The sequence below is a fragment of the Pelmatolapia mariae genome, linkage group LG7 (assembly GCF_036321145.2).
Source record: "Pelmatolapia mariae isolate MD_Pm_ZW linkage group LG7, Pm_UMD_F_2, whole genome shotgun sequence".
Classification (NCBI taxonomy): domain Eukaryota; kingdom Metazoa; phylum Chordata; class Actinopteri; order Cichliformes; family Cichlidae; genus Pelmatolapia; species Pelmatolapia mariae.
Window position 1 is genome coordinate 47,952,364 of NC_086233.1, and position 24,847 is coordinate 47,977,210.

General features: G+C 39.3%; 2 protein-coding genes across 3 annotated transcripts; both read left to right on the forward strand.

Moving 5' to 3' along the window:
- The first annotated feature begins 342 nt into the window (after positions 1 to 342).
- slc35b4 (solute carrier family 35 member B4) lies at positions 343 to 8,074 on the forward strand. The gene is made up of 10 exons (XM_063481023.1): positions 343 to 624; positions 1,851 to 1,964; positions 2,078 to 2,180; positions 2,282 to 2,331; positions 3,232 to 3,313; positions 3,416 to 3,476; positions 3,668 to 3,777; positions 3,889 to 3,964; positions 4,046 to 4,121; positions 6,136 to 8,074. The coding sequence occupies exons 1-10, from the start codon at positions 548 to 550 to the stop codon at positions 6,383 to 6,385; spliced, it is 999 nt and encodes a 332-aa protein (XP_063337093.1). The 5' UTR covers positions 343 to 547; the 3' UTR covers positions 6,386 to 8,074.
- Positions 8,075 to 8,262: 188 nt separating this feature from the next.
- On the forward strand, positions 8,263 to 17,323 carry LOC134631236 (uncharacterized). 2 transcript variants are annotated; one of them, XM_063479372.1, is made up of 9 exons: positions 8,263 to 8,416; positions 10,701 to 11,565; positions 12,333 to 12,426; positions 12,848 to 13,028; positions 13,145 to 13,159; positions 13,364 to 13,447; positions 16,343 to 16,413; positions 16,552 to 16,687; positions 16,785 to 17,323. In XM_063479372.1, exons 1-9 carry the CDS (start codon positions 8,342 to 8,344, stop codon positions 16,806 to 16,808), a joined length of 1,545 nt encoding a protein of 514 aa, XP_063335442.1. In that variant the 5' UTR covers positions 8,263 to 8,341; the 3' UTR covers positions 16,809 to 17,323. The 2 variants fall into 2 exon arrangements, with proteins under 2 accessions (XP_063335442.1, XP_063335443.1); XM_063479373.1 differs by lacking the exon at positions 13,145 to 13,159.
- The last annotated feature ends 7,524 nt before the right edge of the window (positions 17,324 to 24,847 follow it).

A 24,847-nucleotide genomic window follows, 5' to 3' on the forward strand; every position in this document is an offset into this window, starting at 1 on the left:
CTTCCTGTATTTACTTGGTATCAAATCGATACCAAAATTTGCACGATCATAGTTCATAGTGAGCAACTCCCCTGCTCCAACAGCCTTGCGTGGCTTCATGTACCTATAAAATGAGGCAGCGTGATATATCTCATTATTTTTCAGTCTGTAATGAGCTGCGCATGCGTGTCGTCAGAGCTGCGCCGTGATTACGCTGAAAGCCTATTTATTCATTCGTTTGTTACATTTTTCACTAATATTCACATGTAGTGTTGCTTCCTGTACAATACGTCTTTTTAATTCGTAATGTGTTACATGAAACTATAAATATTACGCACACGGGAAACCCCTTTTCCTGTTTTTTTTTTAAACTACAACTCCCATGAAGCACCTGGAACAAGGAAGAGCGAAATCTCGGATTCAGACGTGTTCAGCTGAAACCGGAGTTTGTGTGAAAGCGCAAGAAGTCGGACACACAAACCGCTGCCGTTATGCAAACATGCTCCGTTCATTGTCCCGTTTGATTAAGTGACACATCTTCCACCGAGTTTTTCCCGCCGTGAACACCATGGGGCCCGTGTTTGCCGTTGTTCTTGTTTTTGTCGGCTGTTGTAGCAATGTGGTGTTTCTGGAGCTGCTTGTGAGGTCAGTGAGAAACTTACACCGTGTCTACACCAATGACTCATGAAGACTTTACTTCACAAACGTTTGTGTGAACAGTTTGTTTTTAGATTCCTCGTTGCACAGGTGTTTTTATTGAATTCATACAGGAAGTGTAGTCTCATTTGCATGTTTGTCTAAGTGTCTGAGTGTTACTAAGCTACCCTTCTCCTCCTGAATAATTTTAACTGTCGTTTTCAACGGTTTTTGCTTCTTAAATCATACTTGATCAAGTTACTCCTGACCTCACGTAGTCAATGGATGGTGTTAACGAGAAAACTGGCTACGCTCCGTGCAGTATATGTAGCAGAGCAGCATCACTGTGTGTCATAATCACTTGCATTACGACTTTATGCTGGAAGGAGTTCAGTCTTTTGATTTGTACTTTGTGCTTCTGTGGTTATTCGGTGTTTCTGTGTTATCAGCTGTTGGTCAGTGTCACTGAAGTTAGGTTTCCATGCAGTAGAAAAAAATAAGAGAGTGGTTTCAGTGACATTCTATAGAAATACATTCACTGCACACTTATTTGGTACACTTTGCGAAAGGTCCAAGTTTGGACCTTTTGCCTTCAGAACTGTTTAATTCTCCCTGGCAACAGATTTAACAAGGTGCCTGTGATTGGCTGATGAGATAATTTAATTAACAAGAGCTGAGCAGGTATTCCAAATAAAGTGTCCGGTGACTATGTGTATGCACAGTGTCAATACTATACACACCCATATTTGGGGTGTCTGTCAGCACCTTGTTTTAGTTGTTTGTTTTTATCCCCCTTCCTTACCAGTGAAAGTTGTGCGTCCATACAGGTGAGGCTGGGTGTAAATCTGAGTGTAAATTTAAGAAGTTCTGAATAAATAATCACAGCACTTGTGCAGGCACCTGGCTCATATTCATGTAGATATCCCTATGTCTAGAAACAGCCATGCAAAAGCCTGCTCATGGTGTAGTAGCCATAGATTGAGACTAAAACTAAAAATTTACTTCTATCTTTATTTTCTTTTAGCACATTCATTCTAAGGCTAGTTTTTATTTTCATTACAGTTACATAATGCCATTCAATTATACTAAGTGAGTATGTAGATTAGAGAAAAAGTTATACATATATTGCTCTGTTCTTTTTTTCCAGTGTATTCATTTTTGAAATGTCTGTTGTTAGCATTAAATGATGCATTATTAATCAACTCTTGGCTCTTTTTCTTCTTTTTTTTTCATAGAGATTTTCCAGGATGCGGCAACATAGTCACCTTTGCTCAGTTTGTCTTCATCGCACTGGAAGGTTTCATCTTTGAAACAAACTTTGGACGCAAGAAACCAGCAATACCTATTAGGTGAAAATTAAATAATTTATTAACAAAAAAGATTGATGTGAATATTCTTCAGCTGGTGACTTTTTAAAGCTGACACTGAATCACATTGTCCCTTATTTATTTATTTTTTTCAGTAACTATGTGATCATGGTGACCATGTTCTTCACTGTCAGTGTGATCAACAACTACGCTCTCAACTTCAACATCGCCATGCCTCTACACATGATCTTTAGATCAGTAAGTTTCACACTATGACTCTTGAATGTTTCCTCTTATCACTGACCATCATTTCCTTCACCAAAGCCTGATCTCTGAACTGTTTTCTTGTTTCTCTGTAGGGATCACTAATCGCTAACATGATCCTGGGAATAATCATCCTGAAGAAAAGGTACCCAGCATCCCCCAACAACATACACAACGTTTCCCCACTATGTTTTTGACTTTGTAAATTTAGCAACCAGAACGGTTGATGGAGTGTACTTAATGACCACACACTTTGATTAAATACTAATAGGATCAATTTTTTGCTGTTGTTCAGAGACAGAGATTATAATGATCAGGGTTTTATTCCGTGGACAGACAGTTGCAAATATCCCTGCATCTGAACTGATTCATTCATATTTCACAAAGATAATCCCGTGTTCCACAAATTTGGCTGTTTTATAGAAATAAAATCATCTTCACCATATCCTGTTGGAGCAGTTTTACTATGACAGTCTGATTTACACATTCATCTTCATTATCTTGAAAGTTTGTAGTGGTGCTGTCTACAGTACCCATCATTATATTTTGTACATTGACAGTTTTAAAGATGGACATAGCTGCCAGGTTGGACAAAGGAAGCTGTTGTGGAAACACCTGCATTATATCTGAAGGCCACCAGATGACGCTTGCTTTGGTTGCAAAAATACTTCCATGCTATAGAAGTTTATGGGAGAAAAAGCTGTCTGTGTTCCCCTCTCGGTCACTCGGTTTTGGTTATATTCAGTAACAAATACATTCTATTTTGTAAATCTTGGTTATATTATGTTTATGAAAGGAGAATTATCTGCTCATTGGTTAATGAGTCAGCTTTTCACAGTCAGTCCCACCCTTCTTTGTCCCAGCCAAGTTTTCAACCAAGGTGGCGACAATGAAACCGCTCATCTCAGGGCTTAAAAACGCAAATTTTATTCACTTTTTTTCAGCTGTGTAGTTGAAGCCATTGAAAAGAGGAAGCTTTCAAATCTAAATAAAAGTTGAAAAGAGTCGTAGTGAATCTACCCACATTTTTCTTCTCTCTCCGCAGATATTCGGCCAGCAAATATCTGTCTATAGCCTTAGTTTCTGCAGGTATCTTCATCTGCACCATCATGTCTGCCAAACAAGTGGTGAGTCCTCTGCAGAACACTGGGTACTGCTGCAGTTTGACTGTGAGTCATTTTAGCATTTGTTTAAGTGTGCTCTCATAAACTACACTCCTGATTTTGCAGAATGTGTCAAATGAGGGTTCAGAAGACCAAAGCTTTTACGCCTTTATGCACTGGCTTATAGGTGAGTGGCAGCTGATGCTGGCTTTTTGCAGATATGTGAATATCAGTGTGTATGTTTAGTAGTAAGTCGCAAGTTTCTGTCCAATCATTTTGTGTGTTGGAGGCATTTGCAGGGGTGGGAAGTTTAGAATAGAAACATAACACTTCATGTCATGTTGATAATCCCTACACATGTTGGACGGATGCATTCAGGTATTGCCATGTTGACCTTTGCCCTGCTGATGTCTGCGAGGATGGGCATTTTTCAGGAGACGCTGTATAAGAAGTATGGAAAACACTCCAAAGAGGCGCTCTTCTACAATGTGAGTTTTCCTCCAGCACCAACAGCCCAGGAATTCACTCCACAAATGTTTTCATGGAGCTGTTTTAAAATGTGCAATCCTTTAACATGATTCCTTTGCATCTTTTTGCAGCACTGCCTGCCTCTGCCGGGCTTCCTGCTTCTCTCTACAAATATCTACAACCACTGCGTCCTCTTCAGTCAGAGCAGTGAGTGCCATCAATTCATTCTGGGAGTCTTTTTCAGAGTGCGTGTTTCATCACAGGTGTCAATGATTACTTTCTTTGCAGCTCCCGTGCTGATTCCTGGGGTCGAACTGAGCGTGCCGATAATGTGGATCTACCTGCTGATCAATGTCATCACACAGTATCCTACCAAAACAAGTACTTTTGCAGTTTGCTTGTACGTTTTGTTTTTTTTTTCTCTTTTTCTACTAAACACAATATCACAATTCATAACTTGCTTTTTTCCCCCAGCAGCTAAAAATATAAACTGTAACCTCAGCTTACTGTTTTATTAAATCACAAATTTCAGTCCAAATGACCTTCATCAGATGCAAAAACAATGTTCATATCATTAAGCACACACAGTTTTAAAGAAATGTTTACACCCACATGCCAACCAGAGTTTAATCATCTAATTAGGCTGAGATAACTGGCGAGCACTTCACATATGTGTGTGGTATTAAAGCTAATATTAAAAAAATCGGTTTAGTTTGATCGATCTTCTCTCAGCTTGCACTAAAGACACATTCAGCCCGCGATGGGAGATGGCAAAATTCCGGTTTATGATCACTGTTGACATTATGAACAGCCGTTGAGTTTGAAAGTATCGCGCTCTTACTGGACTTAAAAACTGTGGTGTCAGTGGTGTCACAAACAGCTCTTCACACCACAGCAGAGGATCTATCTGAGGTGGCCCTCGCTTCAGCAGCCCTGTGGTTTTAGTCACGTCTGGGCGGGATTCACAGAGTCAGCAGGTCTTAGTCCCACAGATGGTAGCTTTGCTTCTCGGGCGAGCTCACAGATCAAGTATCCGAACATGCTCACAGCACTGAGCCCGGTTTCTGTGACAACATCAGTGAAGTAATACCCTCTCGTTGTGAGGCCAGCTCATGTTTCCCCTGAGTGGGTGGACAACTCTGTGCTGATGAAGGCTTGTCTGGTTTTTCTTTTGTTTTGTTTAAATAAAGGCATGAAAGGCACTGCTGTAAAGGAAGAAGGTGCTTGGATTTTTATACCAAAAGTCAAAACTACAGCGTGGTTTTAATCATTGAAATTTTATACATCACCTCTTGCTCTCAGTAGAACAGCTGACTCATCAAATTTCATTGTTTCTGAGCATCAGCTGAATTTTGATTACAGACTTTGCCTTTATTTATAATGATGAAACAGAGTTATTTGGGCAAAGCTGCTTATGTTAGGGCAGCAGTAACACCACTGAAAAGTCATTTTGTTACTCATCAAATTTGACCCATTATGTGTTGTTTTTAATGCTTAACTCTTATGCTGGTTCCTGGTTGGGCCTCTCAGCTCATCCACTGTATTAAATTAAATATTTCAACTGCTTCCCTTTAAGGCCACACGGCCTTCTGATTGGCTGCTCTTTGCAAACAGAAGGCTTGTACAGCAGGTGGGTGGGGCTTTTGTGCTTAGAACCGAAGCGTGTCTGAGATAACTTTGGTAGTGATATCCTTTTTATATGACATAATGCAAAGCCATGTGTTCAGAGCAGTCTGAAACCAGAGCTTATCGTTCACAGAGATTACTTGTACATATACTGATTCATTTGAAATTCAGAAAATATTCATGGGGATTCAGCTTTTGTAGCATGTATGTAAACTATAATGCTGTCTCAGTAAGAGAAACGGTATGACTCAGAATCTAAATTCGGGCTGTAACAACTGCTAAAATAGTTCGTAACACAAAGTAATATTATAAGTGAGAAAACTAAAGAGTGGTCCTTATTTTTTTACTTTAAAAAAATGAAAGTTTAAGTTGTTTTCCTAAATATTTGTAAGCTAATATTAATTAATGGAACTAAACTATAAATCAGCTGTAAAAATAAAACCTTAATAATCCACTATGGGCTTCATAGAATAATGTTAATTAAAATAGATACTACAATAATTTACCAGAATAATTTTATATTACTACCAAAACTAGGTTTGAATATTTCTGTTATACACGGGATCACAATATTAACTGATTAATCCCTGCCTGATCTGTCCAGTGATGCTGATCGTGAAAAATAACATTAATTAAATGGCGGTTTAGCTAACGAGGTCAATTGACACAGACCGTCTTAGCAACACGTGAAGAAATTAGGTTTTTGTCTTCTGTATCTCAAGTCTTGTTGCAGTCTTTAACCGTTTCTTCAGGTACGTGTGCATCCGTGGTGTTTTCATCCTGACCACCGAGTGCGCCTCACTGACGGTCACGCTGGTGGTGACGCTCAGGAAGTTCCTCAGCCTCATCTTCTCCATCATTTATTTCCAAAACCCCTTCACCGCCTGGCACTGGGTGGGGACGGCCGTGGTCTTCGTCGGTACTCTTCTGTACACGGAGGTGTGGAGCAGCGTGCGGGCGGCTCTACGGGGACCCGACGCCAAAGAGAAGAAGGCAGAGTGACGAATCAGAGAATGGCGGTGGACAGAAAATCAGTTATCTTGTTGGACGTAGAGTGATGTTGTTATCCTGCAGCAGTTTTATACAATTTTAGGGTCATTTAGATTTATACTTGATTACACGGTGCGCAGTCATACACTACCTGAACAGTTTAAAGGATGGTGGTGTTCTGCATTTTTATTGTTGTCAGCAAATCCCATGAACAGATCAAATCCAGCAGAGTAAACATTCCTTCACACATACTAGACAAACTAGTCGGCCGTAGCTCTCATAATCTGGGGTCTATTTTGTTGAGTGTTTACATTCTCTGCTACATCTGGTCTTTTGTACCAAGACATGTCTCGCTGCACATTTTGTTTCTTGAGTTCACCACACAATAAGCTAAAAACTGGTTTTAAAAAGCTTTTGTAGCTGATGCATGAAACTGATTGAATTGGAACAGTGACATCAATGTGAGCTAGCTTGGATGTTGCTCACAGCCAGGCTGATTATTAAAAATCAGCACAGATTTATTGCTAGGAGGTTTTTGAGTCAGTTGAGCCAGATCTCATTCATGACAGATTTTTTTTTTAATTTTAATTCCACGTGTGTATGAATCTGTATTTTGTCTGTCTGTGCTCTCTGACTCCAAGCACCAAGCCCATTTGCTGTGAATGAAGATGTAGATCTCTAAAAGCAGCTGTAGTCAATATTTTTACAGTACTTGATCACATGACTGCTTGATTATGGTGATGAACCCACAGAAAGTTTTCATCCTCTCTCCAGGCCCAAAGAGATACATGGCATCTTATACCCCAGAACTTGTTTTTCTTGTGCTTGATTGCAGAAAGATGTAAAAAATGACTTGCTGTCAGCTTCCTGTCAAGCATTTTACCACAAACTTGAAGAGTGATTATTAGTCAGATTAATTAGTTGGGTTTTTTTTCATACAAAATCCATAAACATTCCTTGTTTCCACTTGACAAACAGACTCTAGGTAAAGATGTTTTCAGTGTTTAATCTGTTATAATTATAATGATAGATTTGAAGGGGAAAGAAATATCTGTTTGCAGCATGTATATGCTGTGTCCACAGTTTTACTGCCCCATATGGCCAAAACGTCAGATTTTCAGACTTAGTCCCACTTTTCCAGCCGGTGTCATTTAACAAAATCATTTCTGAATACAGCTGGAGACTGTTTTTATCAGGACGAGTGAATATTTTTATTTTGTAGGTACTGTTTGAAGTGTGTGATTGGGGGTCTGGTGAGAGCTTTTTCAGCCAGTGCAACAGTGTGGGTCAGTGTTGTGTTGTAATACTTTGGCTACACAGATTCTGGGTTTGGTCTTTTCATTGGATTTGCTAACAATAGGAAAAATACGAATACTCTCATACTTACGTGTTTTAACATTAGTACCTCGTTATGGTGCGTTCACAGACACAAATTCAGTGCCACTTTTCTTTTTTGTCTATGACGTTGTTTGGATATTTATTTTTTTAGCCTCTAGCTGCTCCAGGTTCGTGTTCATTTTACGGACTTCACCGATTCATGTGTGAAGAGCTGCTGGAGTCAGATTGCGTGATTAGATAGGGGGACAGGTTATGCAGTGCATATAGTCCCCGTGTCCTTGTCATATTGTCTCAGGTGTATTTGTCAACAATAAATCTTTACACTCCCTGGCGACTGAAATTAAAGTGGCAACATAACTGAAGACTGAGACTTTTTTTGTTTTGTTTTTTTTTTATCTGTGCATGCTTCCTTTTTAAGTGAGTTTTATGAATGTTTAAAGCTGGGACACTCTGTTCTCTTACGTTTCACTGACTAATGCGCACTGGACCAATCCAGGGGGGTGGTGTTTAACTCCATCCAATGGCTGCTCATGTTATTCCCTGTCGGTGGTGGGAAGGGCAGCTGTTTGGGTTTTATGTCACTGAGCACTCATCCACGCTGTGGGTGCTGTAGTTTCAGCAGGGGCAGTGATGGGGGGAAACAGCCCGAGTCACTTCTGTGAGGAAGATGAAGGCGGAGGAATTACTTTTCTGAAGGGCATTCGGGTGAGTGAAGGCTTGTTTAGAGCTGTTTCCATCAGCATAGCGCACGGCTGCACAGCGCATCAGTGCAAGTCAGTGATTTCCTGTCATTCCTGTCTTAGACGCCCTTTTTGAAATTATTATTGTTTTGTTCTATTTTATTTTTCAATTTTTTAAAGTCTGCTAAAATCACCCCACACAAAGTCAGCGGCTTCCCTCTGGTGTAGGGGTTAAATATAGAAAAGGCATGCTCGCCTTACATTCCCCATACGTGTGGAAGTGCTGCTTCACAAAGTCTTTAAATTCCTATAATATCCAAAATATGGGTTAATTAAATCAGCTTTAATTCAGGTAATTAATGCCATTATCAATCTGCGACCTTTATCGACCTCTATTGGTGACATTACAGTGTAACAACGGCACTTTTACATTGGTTTGTATCAGGGGTGTCAAATATTAGACCCGCGTGCCTGAATCCGGCCAGCAAAAACTCCAGTCTGGCCCACAGGATTGGAGTTTGTTCTTTTTTTTATTTTGGACTTTGAAGTGTATTTTCATAAATTTTACAGCTTGTTCTGCTAATAAAGACAGCCCAGCCACCATTCATACTACACAGAATCAGAATATCTTTGTCATTGTAATAAAATTAAGTGAAAGTCTCTGCAGGGTCAAGAGAAAAGGTTTAAATATAATTACAAAAGAGTAATATAAGAAAAACAGGATAGAAACTGCTATTCAGTATTTGTCACCAAAGTTATAAAGTAATAGTTAATTGAAAAACAGTAAAGTTACTATTTTTCTCACTATCCACTACAGAAATTCCTTTTTTAATCGGTCTGGGCAATGACCTACCAGAACATCTTTCTGTAATTTTACGCTTTTATTTGTTACAATTTAAGCCAGAATAGTCCTGCTCAAAGATTTCTTTTATTAACTACAGCACAGTTCCTTTGTCATGTAGACAGACATACTTCCTTTTTCTTACATTGAGATATCACAGGGATTAAGTGTGCAGTTACATTTCTTTACACTGACAGAGGGGATTTTCACCCCAATTAAAATCAAAGTGGGCTGGATGTGACCAACAGTGTAAAATGAGTTTGACATCCCTGGCTTCAAAGAATAAAATTTTACTGCATGAGTTGATCGCAATAAAAAACGATCCTAAAATATATAATTCTCCAGTAGGAGCTGGCTCAAGCCTCTCTAATTTTGTCAAGAAGGATCGTATTTACAGATTGTATTAAAGTGTGTCCAAATATGCAGAAGGCATGCTAGTTGGTGTTATGTGCTGTCAGTGGGAGGCAGCATAACACCAAAAAAGTCCTGAGAAATGTGAATGATTTAAATACAGGCACTGGGGTCCTTAAATACAGCACGGTGCAAAAGTCTTGAGCCACCTCTCATTTCTTTTCTTTTTCTCTCATTTTGAAGTGGCAGGCTTTAAAAAAACTATGTAGATTAGATGAAAAGCATCTGAAAGTTAAGTCCTGATAATAATTATAATAGGACACTTTTTGCTAAAGCTTCATCAGAAATGGTCTCAGTGGAAGGGTGGCTGAAATTCAAGGCCAACTAAACTTATATAGTGATGAAGCTAAATTTGAAGTTGTAGGTTCAAATCATAAATTTCTGGAGGAGGTCAGGAGAGAAGTGTCTACAGAGCCTCCGCTGTGTAAAAGCACGGTGGAGGCTCTGTCATGGTTTGGAGCGTCATTTGAGCCAGTGGTGTTTGAGATTGTGTTTTAAAAACAGCACAAGTTCTACAATTTCAATTTAAAAAACTGCCAGTTATTGTTTTGTTTGACATATCATTGGATTGATTGACTTGTTTTCAATGCTGCAATACTGCTGGGCTTTCTATTTTCTTAAAAGTCATTAAACTTTTCCACTGATGTAGCCTTGGTCATGGTATTTGAATGTGTATTTATGTCACTGCCGGTGGCTGTTCAACAGACAAAAGCACAAATAAAATAACATTATTTCTCATTTGTTCTTATTCTGAATTTCTCTTAGAAAATATTAAAGGTCAGACAGTCTGAAGGTCTTTTCAATTATATTTACAAGAAACAAGGTATTTCTGATGTATTTGATATAAAATTCCATTGGACACTTGTTCAGTGGCACGCTGAGTCTTATGAAATAACGCTGCAGTGTTTAATGGCAGTGATGCATAAACTTCACATTACTTACGCAAGACTTGAACCTGTGATAGAGAGCAGAGCACCAGCATGGGAAACATTTGAATTTGCTCTTTGTGGCCTGCAGGTGGCGCTTACGGTTATTATTATTATTCTTCTTTCATCAGCTGTCAGACCGAGTCATCAAGCGGATGAAGCTGTCGCCAGAGGTCGTCTCTCCGCATCTCGCTCATGCATCAAAACCAGTGGCTTCTCCAGATCCCACCTCTTCTGTGGAACACTTGTCACCTCCTCCACCTACAGTTATCGCAGCACCACCTCCTTCTCTTTCTCCTCCTTCTCAGGGAGCCACAGTTCCAACAGTGGAACCTGCTCCTTCTGTTAAGCTCACCCCGCCTCCTCCTGTGAAGTTTCACTCCTTTCCTCCAGCCCCTCCAGAGCCTGCAGCTCAAACTCCATCCACCCCTTCCCCAGGAGTCAAAGCACCTGTAGAGCCCCTTCCTCCACCCCATGCTGAAGTCCCACCTTCTGCTGAAACCTTAATCCTACCCACGTCTGTAGAGTCATCTCAAGCATCTCTGGCTCCACCTGAACCTTCATCTCAAACACCCCCCACTATTATTGAGCCCGCTACTGTCACTCCATCTGTTGAACCTCTAGAATCTGTTACCCCATCACCTCCACCAGTAGAAACAGTCCAACTTCCACCCATGGTTGAATCTACTCCATCTGGACCAGTGGAGGAAGTGGACCAGCGGTGTCAAGTGGAGGCACCAGTCGTGGTTCCAGCTATTGATCCAGAGCCTCCATGTGATCAATCTCCACCTCCTCCAGAGGACGCTCTAGCACCTCCAATGCTCTCTTTTGAAGAAACATCTCCATCCTGTCACTGTGTGGAGGAAGCTGTTGCCCCAACTCACCCACCTCTAGCTCCACCGCCACCAACCGAGGAGTCCCCCAAGAACCCATCTGTGCCTCCTTTTGATGAGAAGGAAGTACCTGTTGTCACAGCACCACCTCCACCTGTGACAGGTGAGTCTGAACCATCCTAATCTTTTGGCATTTCCAATTAGCTCTTGTGATGCTTTGAAGTGCATGCTGTGGCTAAGGACATGGAGGTTAATAGGACAAACCTTATAATGTTCCTCAGTCAGATACACAAGTATGCAGAATTATAGTCCAAATCACATGACTCTGAGGAAATGAGAGAGATACAGCTGATAAAGCATCCAAAAAGTGTAATAATAACAATAATAAACCACTTGTCTCTAAGGTGGGATTAAGATTTGAGAATGAGCATTTCTGTCTTTTGTCTGCAGGATCATTTCAGTTAACAAGAGCCGAAATCAGCAGTTTGAAGTTTCTAAGCCTAAAATACATTACAGAGTTACAGTGTAACATCCTGAAATCTCTGAGGCAGAACATTCAGTGGTAATGACCCGAACTGTGGCGTGTGCCAGAACATGCCACCTACCACCTCAGCAGATTTGCCTCCCAGTGAGGTCCTCCGTTTCCTTGCTTCTTACTATAATGACTCTGTGAAGAAGATCAAGCACTCATATCAGAAAAATAAGTACACAAGGACACACCATTTGTTGCTTTTCTTATTACCAATGTGTAACCATTATTTCAGACCGTTATTTCTGGTAGAAGTTTCATTTCAGCCTTCTAAAGCAGTGATGTTCAAGTTATGTTTGAGGCTTTCATTTGGAAAGAGTTTCAGGCTTTTAGTCGGAGTTCAAACTCAATCAGTAGATTTAACAAGTTTGCAATCATTGCTTTGTTTGTTTCTTCTCCAGTGTCGGAAGACGAGTTGAGGCAGAAGCTCAAAGAGGAGATGCAGAGAAGTCTGAAGGAGGAGATCGACCAGAAGAGGCAGGAGCTACAGAGGCAGTAAGGACACAAGACTGAATGTTTTACTGAGTTTTGAATCTTGCTGTCTCATTTGTCCCATCTGATAAGATAAAAACATAACTGTAGAGGTGTGTAGTGCACACATTTCTGCTCAAGATGCCACATTAATTATTTAGTCACTAATTCTATTTAATAGGAAATCACTCGAATTTATTCATTTTTTAAGAAAAAACGCCATAAATCAGTAATAAATATAATATTTAAATAGCGATAACAAAGATTTTAAAGTTAAACTGCAATCAAAACTTTGAATATCAGAGAATATATTCTTATTAATTAAGTACAATTATTCCAGGATATCTGCACACTTGAGCAGTTGCTGCTGATGCATTCTCAGTTGATCAGCTTATCGATTAATCAACTCTGAGTTCTTTAAAAGATGCACTTTGTGCATGTGAAGGTTGGAGGAGATGAGGGTGCAGGTTCGAGCTGAGGCGAGGGCAGCAGCTCGGGCTCGGGTGGAGGAGCAGGTGAAGAAGATTCTGGAGGCTGAGAGGGAGGCGAGCACGGAGAAGCTCACAGACACTATCATGAAAGAGCGAATGAATACGGAAGATGAGAAGCTCATGGTGCAGCTTTATGTAAGCAAAGGAAGACACGCATGACTCTGAATGTGTGAGGAACTCTGCTGTAAATACGAAACTCTTCCCTCCTTTTAATGTGCTTCTTTTTCTTTCTTGCCGCGTTGTTGTTTCAGTGGATGGAGCTGAAGGTAGGACGATAGAGATGCATACATGCATGCCTCACTCTCAAACAGCTGCAAATCACAGACATGATTTGCAGCTGTAACTTTGAAAAACAGAAAAAATTGACCCAGAAAAAAATGCATGTAAATTGAGTGTCAGCCTCTACAAAATTTCAATATGACATTTTCAGAGCTGTGCTGATATCTTCTATGAATGTTAAATTATCGCAGGCTCATCAGCTGGAGGAGAAGGAGAAAGAGCTGAAGAAACGAGACGCTCTCTACAAGGAACATCTTGCAAAACTCGATACAAAGGTTAGTTAACATTTTTGAGACTTGAAGTAATTCTTATATGTTTAAAGTTCTTACAGGTTTAAAGCGAGACTATGTTTTACTAGAGATGTGTCAAGTGGCCAGGGGGGAAAAAGACTGTAAACAAAAGACAACGTGTATGACTAACTGGCTTTTTAACTAGTTTTGAAAAATTCCAGTTGTAATCTAATGTGATGTATATATTACTCAAAAATCTAGGCAACCCTCAACACACAATCAGACATCAGATCTTAATAAATGAAATGTTCAACTTGAAAATCTTTACTAACGTATGGTACTGAGCAAAAGTCTTGAGTCACCCCTTATTATATTTTGCTTCTAAGGAGCCAAACTATCTTGTAACTTGTGTAATCTCAGTGTGTCCTTCAAAATATTAAAGGTAACCAGAGACGTTGGGGACAAAAGATTAAGTTGTAGGCCGAAAAAGTATCTACAGCAAATGATCAAAATCTGAACGTCATGTAATTAAGAAATGGAAAAAACCCCAGCAAAGACCTGACACAGGACCTGAGTTTCATTTGGCCTTTCAGCCGTCTGCTGTTCACTGAAGCCGTGTTAGAAATGGTCTCTCTGGTGGATGTCAATAAGCTACTTTTAAGGCAGGGAAACAGGGAGAAAAAGGTAAGCTAGATTAATTCAATTCAATTCAGTTTTATTTATATAGCGCCAAATCACAACAACAGTCACCTCAAGGCGCTTTATATTGTACAGTAGATCGTACAATAATAGATACAGAGAAAAACCCAAAAACCAAATGACCCCCTGTGAGCAAGCACTTTGGTGACAGTGGGAAGGTAAAACTCCCTTTTAACAGGAAGAAACCTCCAGCAGAACCAGGCTCAGGGAGGGGCGGCCATCTGCTGCGACTGGTTAGGGTGAAAGAAGAAAGACAGGATAAAGACATGCTGTGGAAGAGAGACAGGGATTAATAACAGACACTATTCAACGCAGAGAGGTCTATTAACACATAGTGAGTGAGAAAGGTAGCTGGAAAGGAAAAACTCAATGCATCATGGGAATCCCCCGGCAGCCTACGTCTATTGCAGCATAACTAAGGGAGGATTCAGGGTCACCTGATCCAGCCCTACCTGTATGCTTTAGCAAAAAGGAAAGTTTTAAGCCTAATCTTAAAAGTAGAGATAGTGTCTGTCCCCCGAATCCAAACTGGAAGCTGGTTCCACAGAAGAGGGGCCTGAAAACTGAAGGCTCTCCCTCCCATTCTACTTTTAAATACTCTAGGAACAACAAGTAAGCCTGCAGTGCGAGAGCGAAGTGCTCTAATAGGGTGATATGGTACTACAAGGTCGTTAAGATAAGATGGGGCCTGTTTATTTAAGACCTTGTATGTGAGGAGCAGGGTTTTGAATTCAATATGCTCTCTCTTTCTAGTCCCTGTCAGTACTCTTGCTGCAGAATTTTGGATTAACTGAAGGCTTTTCAGGGAGTTTTTAGGACATCCTGATAAAAATGAATTGCAGTAGTCCAGCCTGGAAGTAATAAATGCATGAACTAGTTTTTCAGCGTCACTCTGAGACAGGATATTTCTAATTTTAGAGATGTTGCGCAAATGGAAGAAAGCAGTCTTACATATTTGTTTAATATGTGCATTGAAGGACATGTCTTGGTCAAAAATGACTCCAAGGTTCCTCGCAGTGTTACTGGAGGCCAAGATAATGCCATCCAGAGTGAGAATCTGGTTAGATACCATATGTCTAAGATTTTCAGGGCCGAGTACAGTAACCTCAGTTTTATCTGAATTAAGAAGCAGCATTATCTTTACACAAGATAATGGGCTGAAAATCAGTAGCAGCAGGTCTTATATAGTGATGAACCCAGATTTGAATGAAGTTTTTGTTTTCAAGTGATTATCAATCTGTACAGTAGGGGTCAGAAGAGAGGTTCAACAGTGAGTGACTGCTCTGTCATCACTTGGAGCTGCATTTCAGCCAGTGGTGTTGGGGATTTTTGTCAAAACTGATGGAATTATGAACGCAGAAAAGTATGTTCAGATTCAGATTTTGATCCACCATCTAGTATCATCTGGAAAGTGACTTTTCAGCATGAAAATGATCCCAAAGGCACTGCACAAAACATGCAATGACTAACCATGACTAGCACTCATGGATTGCCCCCCCAAGAGCCCAGACCTGAACATTATTGAAGCAGTGTGGGGCCATCTTGAAAGAGAACAGAATAAAAAAAGGCCAGGATCCAAAGAAGAGCTTTGAATGTCTTTCAAGAAATTTAGAGAGCGATTCCTGAGGACAGTTGTTAGAATTATACAACTCTGTTTTCCATGTATATCTGCACGTTTTGGCTATTTCCCATTTTCCTAACAAAAAAATTCTTTTGCACAGTACTGCACACTGGATAATTTGTGGAGAAGGAAATGAAACAACACCAGTTAGTGGAAACCAAAATTATCAAATCGTCAATCCTTTCTGGGCTTGATCCTTTAATTTTTCAGCAGTATATCTGGAACTATTTGAAACTGTTAATTACTTTCTTCAGGTATCAACTTGCATTGTAAATGCACCCGTGTGCCAATCCAAGATACAGCAGTATGCGGTGCTTTGTTTTCATTTTATTAACAGTGCCATAGGTACATGATCAAACACCTTAACAAATGTCATCATGCTTTAATTCCAACATGTCTGGATCCTTATTAGAGCTTAAACACATGTAGCACCACCTTTTACAGCTGACACCAGTGATAGAACTGTGAAGTTGAGCTAAAACATGTTTTCGGGGTCTTTAAATGCAAATTTTGGCCACTGAGGAGCCGTCACGTCCTCCATTTTTTTTGTGGGATTTTGTTGAAGCAGTTGTGATATGTTATGTTGAGGGTAATGTGTGTGTTTTTTACCACTTTGGCAGTGTGCAGAGTTTTACAAAGTTTCTGTCGAGAGCTTCCGGAAGGGCAAAGAAGAGACTCTCAGCCGTTTTACGTAAGTCAGAACACTTTAATTTGTTTATGTGTAGTATCATGTAAGCCTTATTACAGCTTTTATTTGATGTAAGTTAAGTTTGAATCATAAGAATGCGGCAAATGTTATTTAATATTATTTTCTTCATCTCTCTCTCAGTCGTTTTAACACCCAGCCAGTGTGTGGAGACTTGCAGAGTCAGATATTAAAATGCTACAAGGAGAACACGGGAAAGACTCTGTGCTGCTCGCGCATTGCCGCTGCCTACATGCAGTGTGTGGACGAAGCCAAGAAAGTACGACCCGTCTTGACTTAAACACATTATTTGATTTCATACCTCTCCTGCTGTGGATCTTTATTGATCATTTTAACCCATTTCTCTCCTCTCACAGAATAAGATGAGTACAGGCGGTTAATGTGGACCGCATCCTGGCAGACTACTGCAGCCTTTCTATGTACCCAAAGAAGTGCCAGACACATGCAGACGTTAACTAAAAGGACACTTTAGTCTGCTGCTCATCATGGGATCAAAGCAATTATATCGATGCAACAGCAAAATTTATTTTTAAGTGCTTGCTTTTTTCTTTTAAATGAAGCAAAACACAACAGACAAGCAGAACATTTGCAGACTGAGAGCCTGATTAATCATTTTACACACGTGCCTTGAAGTTATAAAAGCTGTTTATCAGAGTGTGAACGCATGAAGGAACTACTGAGTGAGCAGAGTGTAACAACGAAGAAAAAATTAAATCCATCAGTAAACCTTGATGTGGAACATAATGGTTCACGGTTAAAGAAAATATTCGTGTGTGTGTGTGTGTGTGTGTGTGTGTGTGTGTGTGTGTGTGTGTGTGTGTGTGTGTGTGTGTGTGTGTGTGTGCTGCCCCCTGCTGATTTTGAGTTCACAATTTAATAAAAATTTATTACCGTGCTCGTGAAATCCAGTTGATGCTCTCAGGGAGGTAAAGCGGCTGTTTTTCTGTGATATAGCTCATTACTTGTGGCAAAATTATGAATGCAAAGCAAAAAAAGAAAACACATAAACACAACATGCTGAATATTGCAAATAAGACGGAGCACTGGACAGCAGAAGTGCAGGTGCATAAACAACCTGCGTAGAAATGCTTATATGTGACAGTGGACATGTGATCATTGTTTTACCACAAATGGAAGATGGTCTCCTTTCTGCACAGTTACTTTTTATGGTATAAAAAAAATCAGTATTAAGAAAATAGGTTCAAGTTTCTGTCTTGGGGATAATTTCAAGAAAATTGGTGCAGTTTCAAGAAGTCACACCTGTCAATACAATCAATCAATCTATAAATACGATCAATAAATTGTCAATCAATTTATTCGCTTTTATCACATTATACTGTTAGTTATTAATGTAAGAATTATTTGCAAAAAAAGGCATTTTGAACTATGTCAGCTGCACATCCATGATGTGAATCTCCTGTTCCTCCACATCCCAAATATGCTCTATTAGATTGAGATCTGGTGACTGTGGAGGCCATTTAAATACAGTGAATCCATGTTGAAACTATGTTCAAGAAACCAGTTTGAGATCATTTAAGCTTTGGGACATGTTGCATTATCCTGCTGGAAACTGGCATCAGAAGATGGGTACACTGTGGCCCCACTGAGATGGACATGGTCAACAAAAATACTCTGTGGTGTTTAAACAATCCTCAGTTGGTGCTATTTGGCTCAAAGTGTGCCAATATCTGCCCCACCATTACACCTGAAGCACAAATACAAGGCATAAAGGATCGATTATTTCATGTTGTTTATGCAAAGTATCATCTTTCTTCCCTATTCTGAAACTCTGTTTGAACTTCACAGGTCAACCTGACCCCATCTAAATGTCTGTGTAGGTTCTCACCCATCCTGATCATGGTAGTCTAATGAGCTTGAAAAGAAAGAGACTGGACTTCTTTAAGCAGTGCAGCGAGGAGTGCTCAGACTTCTACACTAGAGAAACCAACCAGCCACTCCATAAATGCATAGCACAACGTAGAAGAGCCACCTCGACTGGACACGACTCAGCTGGACATCTGCAGGTCAAAGGTCATTATTTCGAGGATGCCAGTGCTCACTTTTTGGACAGAGAAGACAGATGGTTTGAAAGAGGAGTGAATGATCTTTGAACAAAAGAGGTGGCTTACAACACCAACTGTCTGCGATCTGCGGTGCAGTTTTGAGATCCCTTCCCAGACGCTTCAACCTCGACTCACGTGATCTCAATGGGTCACATGATAGGGTGAGACAAGGTATCACGACGGTTACGCCCAAAACCTCTGCTGATAATGACCCACACGTTTTTCCACACTTTGGCTCATGTGTTGAGGCATGTGATCAATACTTAATCCCACTAGGGATTAAGTCCCTGGGATTCTCCACCATCTCCAAACTTAAAGAAGTCCACTAATTTCTTTCCAAACTCCTGAGACTGACCCAGAAGTATAAATATAGGAGAGAGATGAAGTTGCTTTAATTACTTTGCACACAAAGTATATGAAGAACTGGAAATATATATTTGGTCATACACTAAATGATCTAAAAATTGATACTTGTACAGCTGAAACGACTGACTTTGGTGTTTTCACAGCCGCTGTTTTCATACTGGTTTAGAGAACATGTAAATGCATATCTAATTTAACAAACCATTGTAGTCAAATACAAAATAGCTCCTCTTCAGTCAACTACAAATTTTACATTAATGAGCAATAATAATTCAATATAAAACTAGATAAAAAAGGAAATACTTAAAAGCGTATTAGTAAGCTACTTCAAAGACATGGTTAGTTACATTTAGAAAAGCCTCTGCGTCATCAGTTTCCAGTTTTGTGTTACTTGGATCCTAATTTTGGTTAAAACCGCAAAGCATCTAAATCAAGGCCTGGTGTTCGTGTCTGCTAAGATGTTTCTCGAGTGATCTAAGGTACACCGTGTCCTGCTTCATCTGAGGAGGAAGTGGCTGTTTGCACGCGTGCTTGGTTTCTGCGCGGTTGCAGAGACTTGTCGAGCGAAGAGTTGACACGTTACATGCAAAGACTGGATAGGATGAGGAAGTTTGTGACTACATTCTGTATTGTTTGGTTTTTATGCTTAACAACCAAAAAATACTTCATTTTCAGTTCTGAAAATACTGCATGCTGCAAATGTGTTTTGAAAGTAACTCTTAACGTCTCATCCCCTCACTGTCTTTCAAAGCCAGGAAAATAAAACAGAAGTGAAGCTGTGGTCTCCTCAGCAGATCTGACGTCAGCTTCTCTCATTGGCCACAGAGGAAGCGGTGGCCAACTTACTAACATTTGTCTGTGGCTTGTTGCGTTTATGCACTAGTGCAGTGTGTGTTTGTGTGTTAAACATTATGTAACTGCATTTCAGTCGCTACTGTACATCTGTGACTACTAACACTGGTCTGGATGTACTTTTTTTGTTTTTCACCTAGTAAAATGTTTATTCACTCAACTACAAAAAAATGATCTCATGAAAGATTAACTGACTAACTATTTAACTCATTGTTTGGCAGTTAAATATAAACATATCTGGGAGGTTTTTTTTATCAGTGCTGCAATAATTTTCTCTTTTGTACGTTGCAAAACGGTGGTATCAAACATTTGCATGAGCTTTTTTTTTTTTTTACAGCTGAGTCACACTGTTTTCAGACTCAGAGATAATAAAACCTCTAGAGTAAAGCTCCCTCTCACACACAGAAAATCAATCAGAAATCTCCAAGGAGACGGATAAAGAGACGATCAATAATCACATCAGTAGCTATTCAAGCTTCTTGGGATCTTTCAAAATTGCAGGACAGTTTCTTCCCTTCCTGTGAATTTGGTATTTTTCTTTTGTCCCAACTTCTTGATAACCAGATTGTGTGTTCCTATAAGGCAGCGGTCCGCAGCCTTTTTTGTGACACGGACCGGTTATGGTACAATATTTTCATGGACTGGCCTTTAAGGTGTTGCGGATAAATACAACAAAATAAAACCAGTACCAGTAACAAAAAAAAAGAAGATGTATTCATAACACACTGGAAAAGTCCCAGGGAAACAGAGTTAACGATAAAAACGATTAAAAAAATAACGATAAAAACTGATAAAAACCCTGAAAACCATCAATTTCACACCCGAACCTCAACTCTCGCGGCCTGGTACCGGTCTGTGGCCTGGGGGTTAGGGACCGCTGCTATAAAACAAGATAAAAGTATAAATCCACTTATGTGTTTTTATTTTATTCAATTATTCAATTATATGTGTTTGTTTATTTATTTATTTTGCTGTTGTTGGAGCCTAAATTGTCCTCCACTTCTGGAATGACCTTTGTCAGTATTCATCCCTACCTGCAATCATAGCTGCAGACTCCTCCTATTAAGGATGGATAAAATTGCTATTATTTACTTAAAAGGTGTCACTCATATAATTTGTGATTCATCATTTTGGTTTGGTTCAGTGTCACAAACTCAAATGCTACAAGCCAGGTTCATCAAACTGCAGAAACACTGCAGTTTGCAACTAATAAAGGTTCAACTGAGCATTTAAATACTTGATAAAAGATGCAGTTCCAGGAACTGTTGCTATGACAACTCAATGTTAAACTGAAGATAATCAGAGTTGATGTGATGTTTTATTTCCACTTCATTCATTCATTCAATGTGAAGCAATGGAGCGGATTTAATTGTTTTTCTATCTGAATAACAGAGGGAAAAAAATCAGGGTGTTTAGGAAAGTAGCATATATTTTTATTCTACTGAACAAAATTCTTTCAGTAAATTAATATAATTGTTTATAAATATAAATGTTTAAAAATTAATCAATAATGTCTTGCTGATAATAGTAATACTTCCATGGGCATTTAGGAAAGTCGTACCATAGCATTGCTGTACTTTAAAATTTAAATACAACTCTTATAGTGTCAGAACTGGTTTGGAAAAGGCTGTTGTTTTTTTTTAACTAATGTTGTTTTTATAGTGTCTTCAAAAAGAAAAATCTAATTGCATGTTTTTTTATATTAAGACTTGAATAAAAGCACCCTTCACACAAGAAATCTCTGGCTTTGAAATCTTAACCACCTGATTGTCATCTTTCTGCGAAATGATGAATACATGTGGATTTCTCTGAAGGACATGGGCCTTTGGAACTAGGGAGGTGAGTCAGGTTGTTAGGGAGCTGGGCGCAATGAAATAAAGAGAAGAAAAATGAGGTTTGTGTGTGCAAATGTGTGTGTGTGCCCAGGCAGTATCTCATTCCACATAGAAAAGCCCACCTCTGTAACCCAATCACCCACTCAGTGTTTGCAGAAATACCAAATAATACCTCATATTACACCTACGTGAAGACGTAGCAACTGGCTGGCATATTGTCTTCATCAGCCTCACATCACAACTTATCATTGAAAACATGTTTAAAAAAAAATTAAATATTGGTTGCTCCTTTGAAAGGAAACTGTTCGTCTCTTTTGATGCTGTCATGAGAGTTGTGCGTGTGGCTGAAATTAAAAAGATGCTACGGAGCTGAAGGTCTGCATGAATGTCAATTTATTTTTAATGTAAAACATAAGTATAAGTAAATATATCCATTTACGATCCCTAGGGAATATTACATGTGAGTTTTGATGGAGGTGAGTTATGTAATCCTGTAATTTTCTTTGATAGTGATTGTTACCAAGGATGTCTGAACCCTTTATACTACTCAATAAGCATAGTTGCGTAACTGTGGGTTTTTATATGTTGGTTTTTTTTTTTTTACTCTTGTTACCTTGGCCACTGGCCTTAAATTGTGTTTGACGTCTGTTCATATATAATACAAATCCATTTTCAGTGCACAGAGACATACAGTAACCCCATACCGGTGCCTGTTATTCAACTATTATTTTAATGTATTCATCCATTTCTCTTCAAAGGACATGTGGAGAGGAAAGAACATGTCAACAACCCATCTTCACCTCTGCCTGTGCTGACATCCCATATTCATCCATCCTGTCATTGTTCAATGACGCTGTCCTTTTCACCCCCGTTTATCCTTTCCACACCCACGCCACCTTCACCAGCAGCCACAGCTCACTTTGAATTTTCAGCATGAATTTTCAGCCACTTGGTGGCAGCAATAAGGGATTACACTATAATTGTTTGTTTGTTTTTTAACACACCCACTAGGCAAAGAGGTACGCTCCTTCTTTTACATGTGTTTGAATACTAACCTGTTTCTGAAGGACTGAATTGTTAGAATTCTTAGCTGCTTAATGCTCGACTATACTCAGCAGCTTCTACGGTGTGTGTAAGCGTATAAAGGAAGTTCAGTAACAGTAAAATGCAACACTTGCAAATAAAACAAGAGATTACAAGAGATTAATACTGTTAAAAATCACACAAAGCTGTAAAATACAGATTTTAATTCAAGTTAATTATTTTAATGCTAAGTGCGTTCTCCGTGCTGCCGTTTATTTTTCATGTGGCAGCTGCCAATTTAATAATAATGATAATATTAGGCTTATAAAGCACATTTTAAAACATACAGTTACAAAGTGCTTCAAAGTTTGGATGAAAACACATTAAGCATAATTGTACATATTCATACATGTAAACTGAGTCTAAACACACAGTCTTTCATTCATTCCTGCACAAGCACTCCAATATAAACATCAGAAGAACAAAAGGCCACAAATAATGGAAGAAAGATTAAGGAAAAGCTAGCCTATTATAAAGTGTTTTCAGGAGTCATTTACTGTTAAGCAAACCATAGATTTAGCAAAGATAGGCTGAGGAAGGCTGTTCCAAAGCAGCAACAACATCACCTCTGGTTTTTCAATAAGAGCATGGAACATTTTGAAGATAATATGTGAGGTTGGCTGTAGTTATAAGGTCTCAGTAGCTCTGCTATATATAAGCAGGAGCCTGCCCATGTAGGGCTTTATACATTATTAATACAATTTTAAAAATTTATTCTAAATTATAGTGGAAGACAGTGTAGAGTAAGGAGGACTGGGAGATTGACGTGACATTTGAGTTAAAATAATTAAAATCAGAGAAAATTAAATCTAGTGTTTAGTAGAATTTACACATTATTGAATGTCAGTAAAGGTTTAATTTTTGCTATGTTTCTTCACGATACAGTCAGTCATTTTTTTAGGTTATTTAATAGAAAAAATATATATATTGTACTCATAATACACTGACTATATACATTGACTAGTGTGTAATTATAACTTCCAAGAAACTAATGAAATCTTATAAACTTAGAATTAATCAGGTGGAAGTACATAGGAGCGAGTGCCACTCTGTAGAAGCAACTATGTAGCCCCCTTAAAATCTATTTCACTGAATGAACAGGTAAAACTGAACAAACTGAACAGAACTGAGAAGAGACTATCCAAATAAAACAGGAAGTAATGATTACTGAGAGCAAGACTAAGAGATACAAGATAGACACAGAGACAGAAGAATGTGGAGATAAGCCTGAGGGGACAGAACGGGGACACAAAAACAGGACAAACAACCTCCCATTAACTTAATGCACAGATAACTGTAACATAACCATAACACCAGAACAAAAAAACTGAATGTCAACAATACTCAAGACAGAACTGTAATACAAAGACAGTCAAAACTAGACAACCCTAAAACTCAAAAATCCTGTGTCAGTGACCCAGGGACCATGACACTTACAGGAATTCCAAGAAATACAAAGTCTAAAAACAAAACCATTCTTGAGTATCAAGCAGTGGACACAGAGGAAGCAGACAAGCAGGACTACACACACACACACACACACACAAACACACATATCTGTGACCTGTGATTAGGCAGAGGTGGTAAGAAAACACAGCAAGTAATAAGGGCACGGAAAACAAAAACAGGAAATCAAACCAAAACAAGACACAAGAGAAAACTTGTGTTCAGAATAAAACAGGAAGTAACCAAAGACAAATAGCTAACGCCAAGCCAAAGACTAATACTAAACATGATGACAGAGATAGGGAAACACAGAGGGCGTGAAATGTAGCAACTATGACTGACTCATTACAAAACCATGGAACCACTACATGTTTATAGCTTCCTGCTCCAGAAAAATGATACAAAAAAGAGTTTACTTTACAATAAACACAAGAAATGTGTCATCCATCCTCCTATTTAACCTAGTAGGTGTTATTCCAGATGGCACTAGGCTACTATGGATAGGTCTGAATCACCAGTCAATCTGACATACACTTCTTTTAACTCTGGGAGGAAGCTGGAGTACACTGAGAGAACCTAAGCAGGCCCAGGAGAACATGCAAGCTCCACACATCCAGTCAAGGCCCAGCTGACCAGAAGGTAATTTTGTGGGACTTTCTTCACTGATCAGCGATCTTGTTTTGCTTTCTCCTCTCCATCTTTGCACATGACAGCACGCCCAAAGTTAATCCAAATTTTGGCATCAGGTCTCCGGAGCTGTTAGAAAACATGGAATTA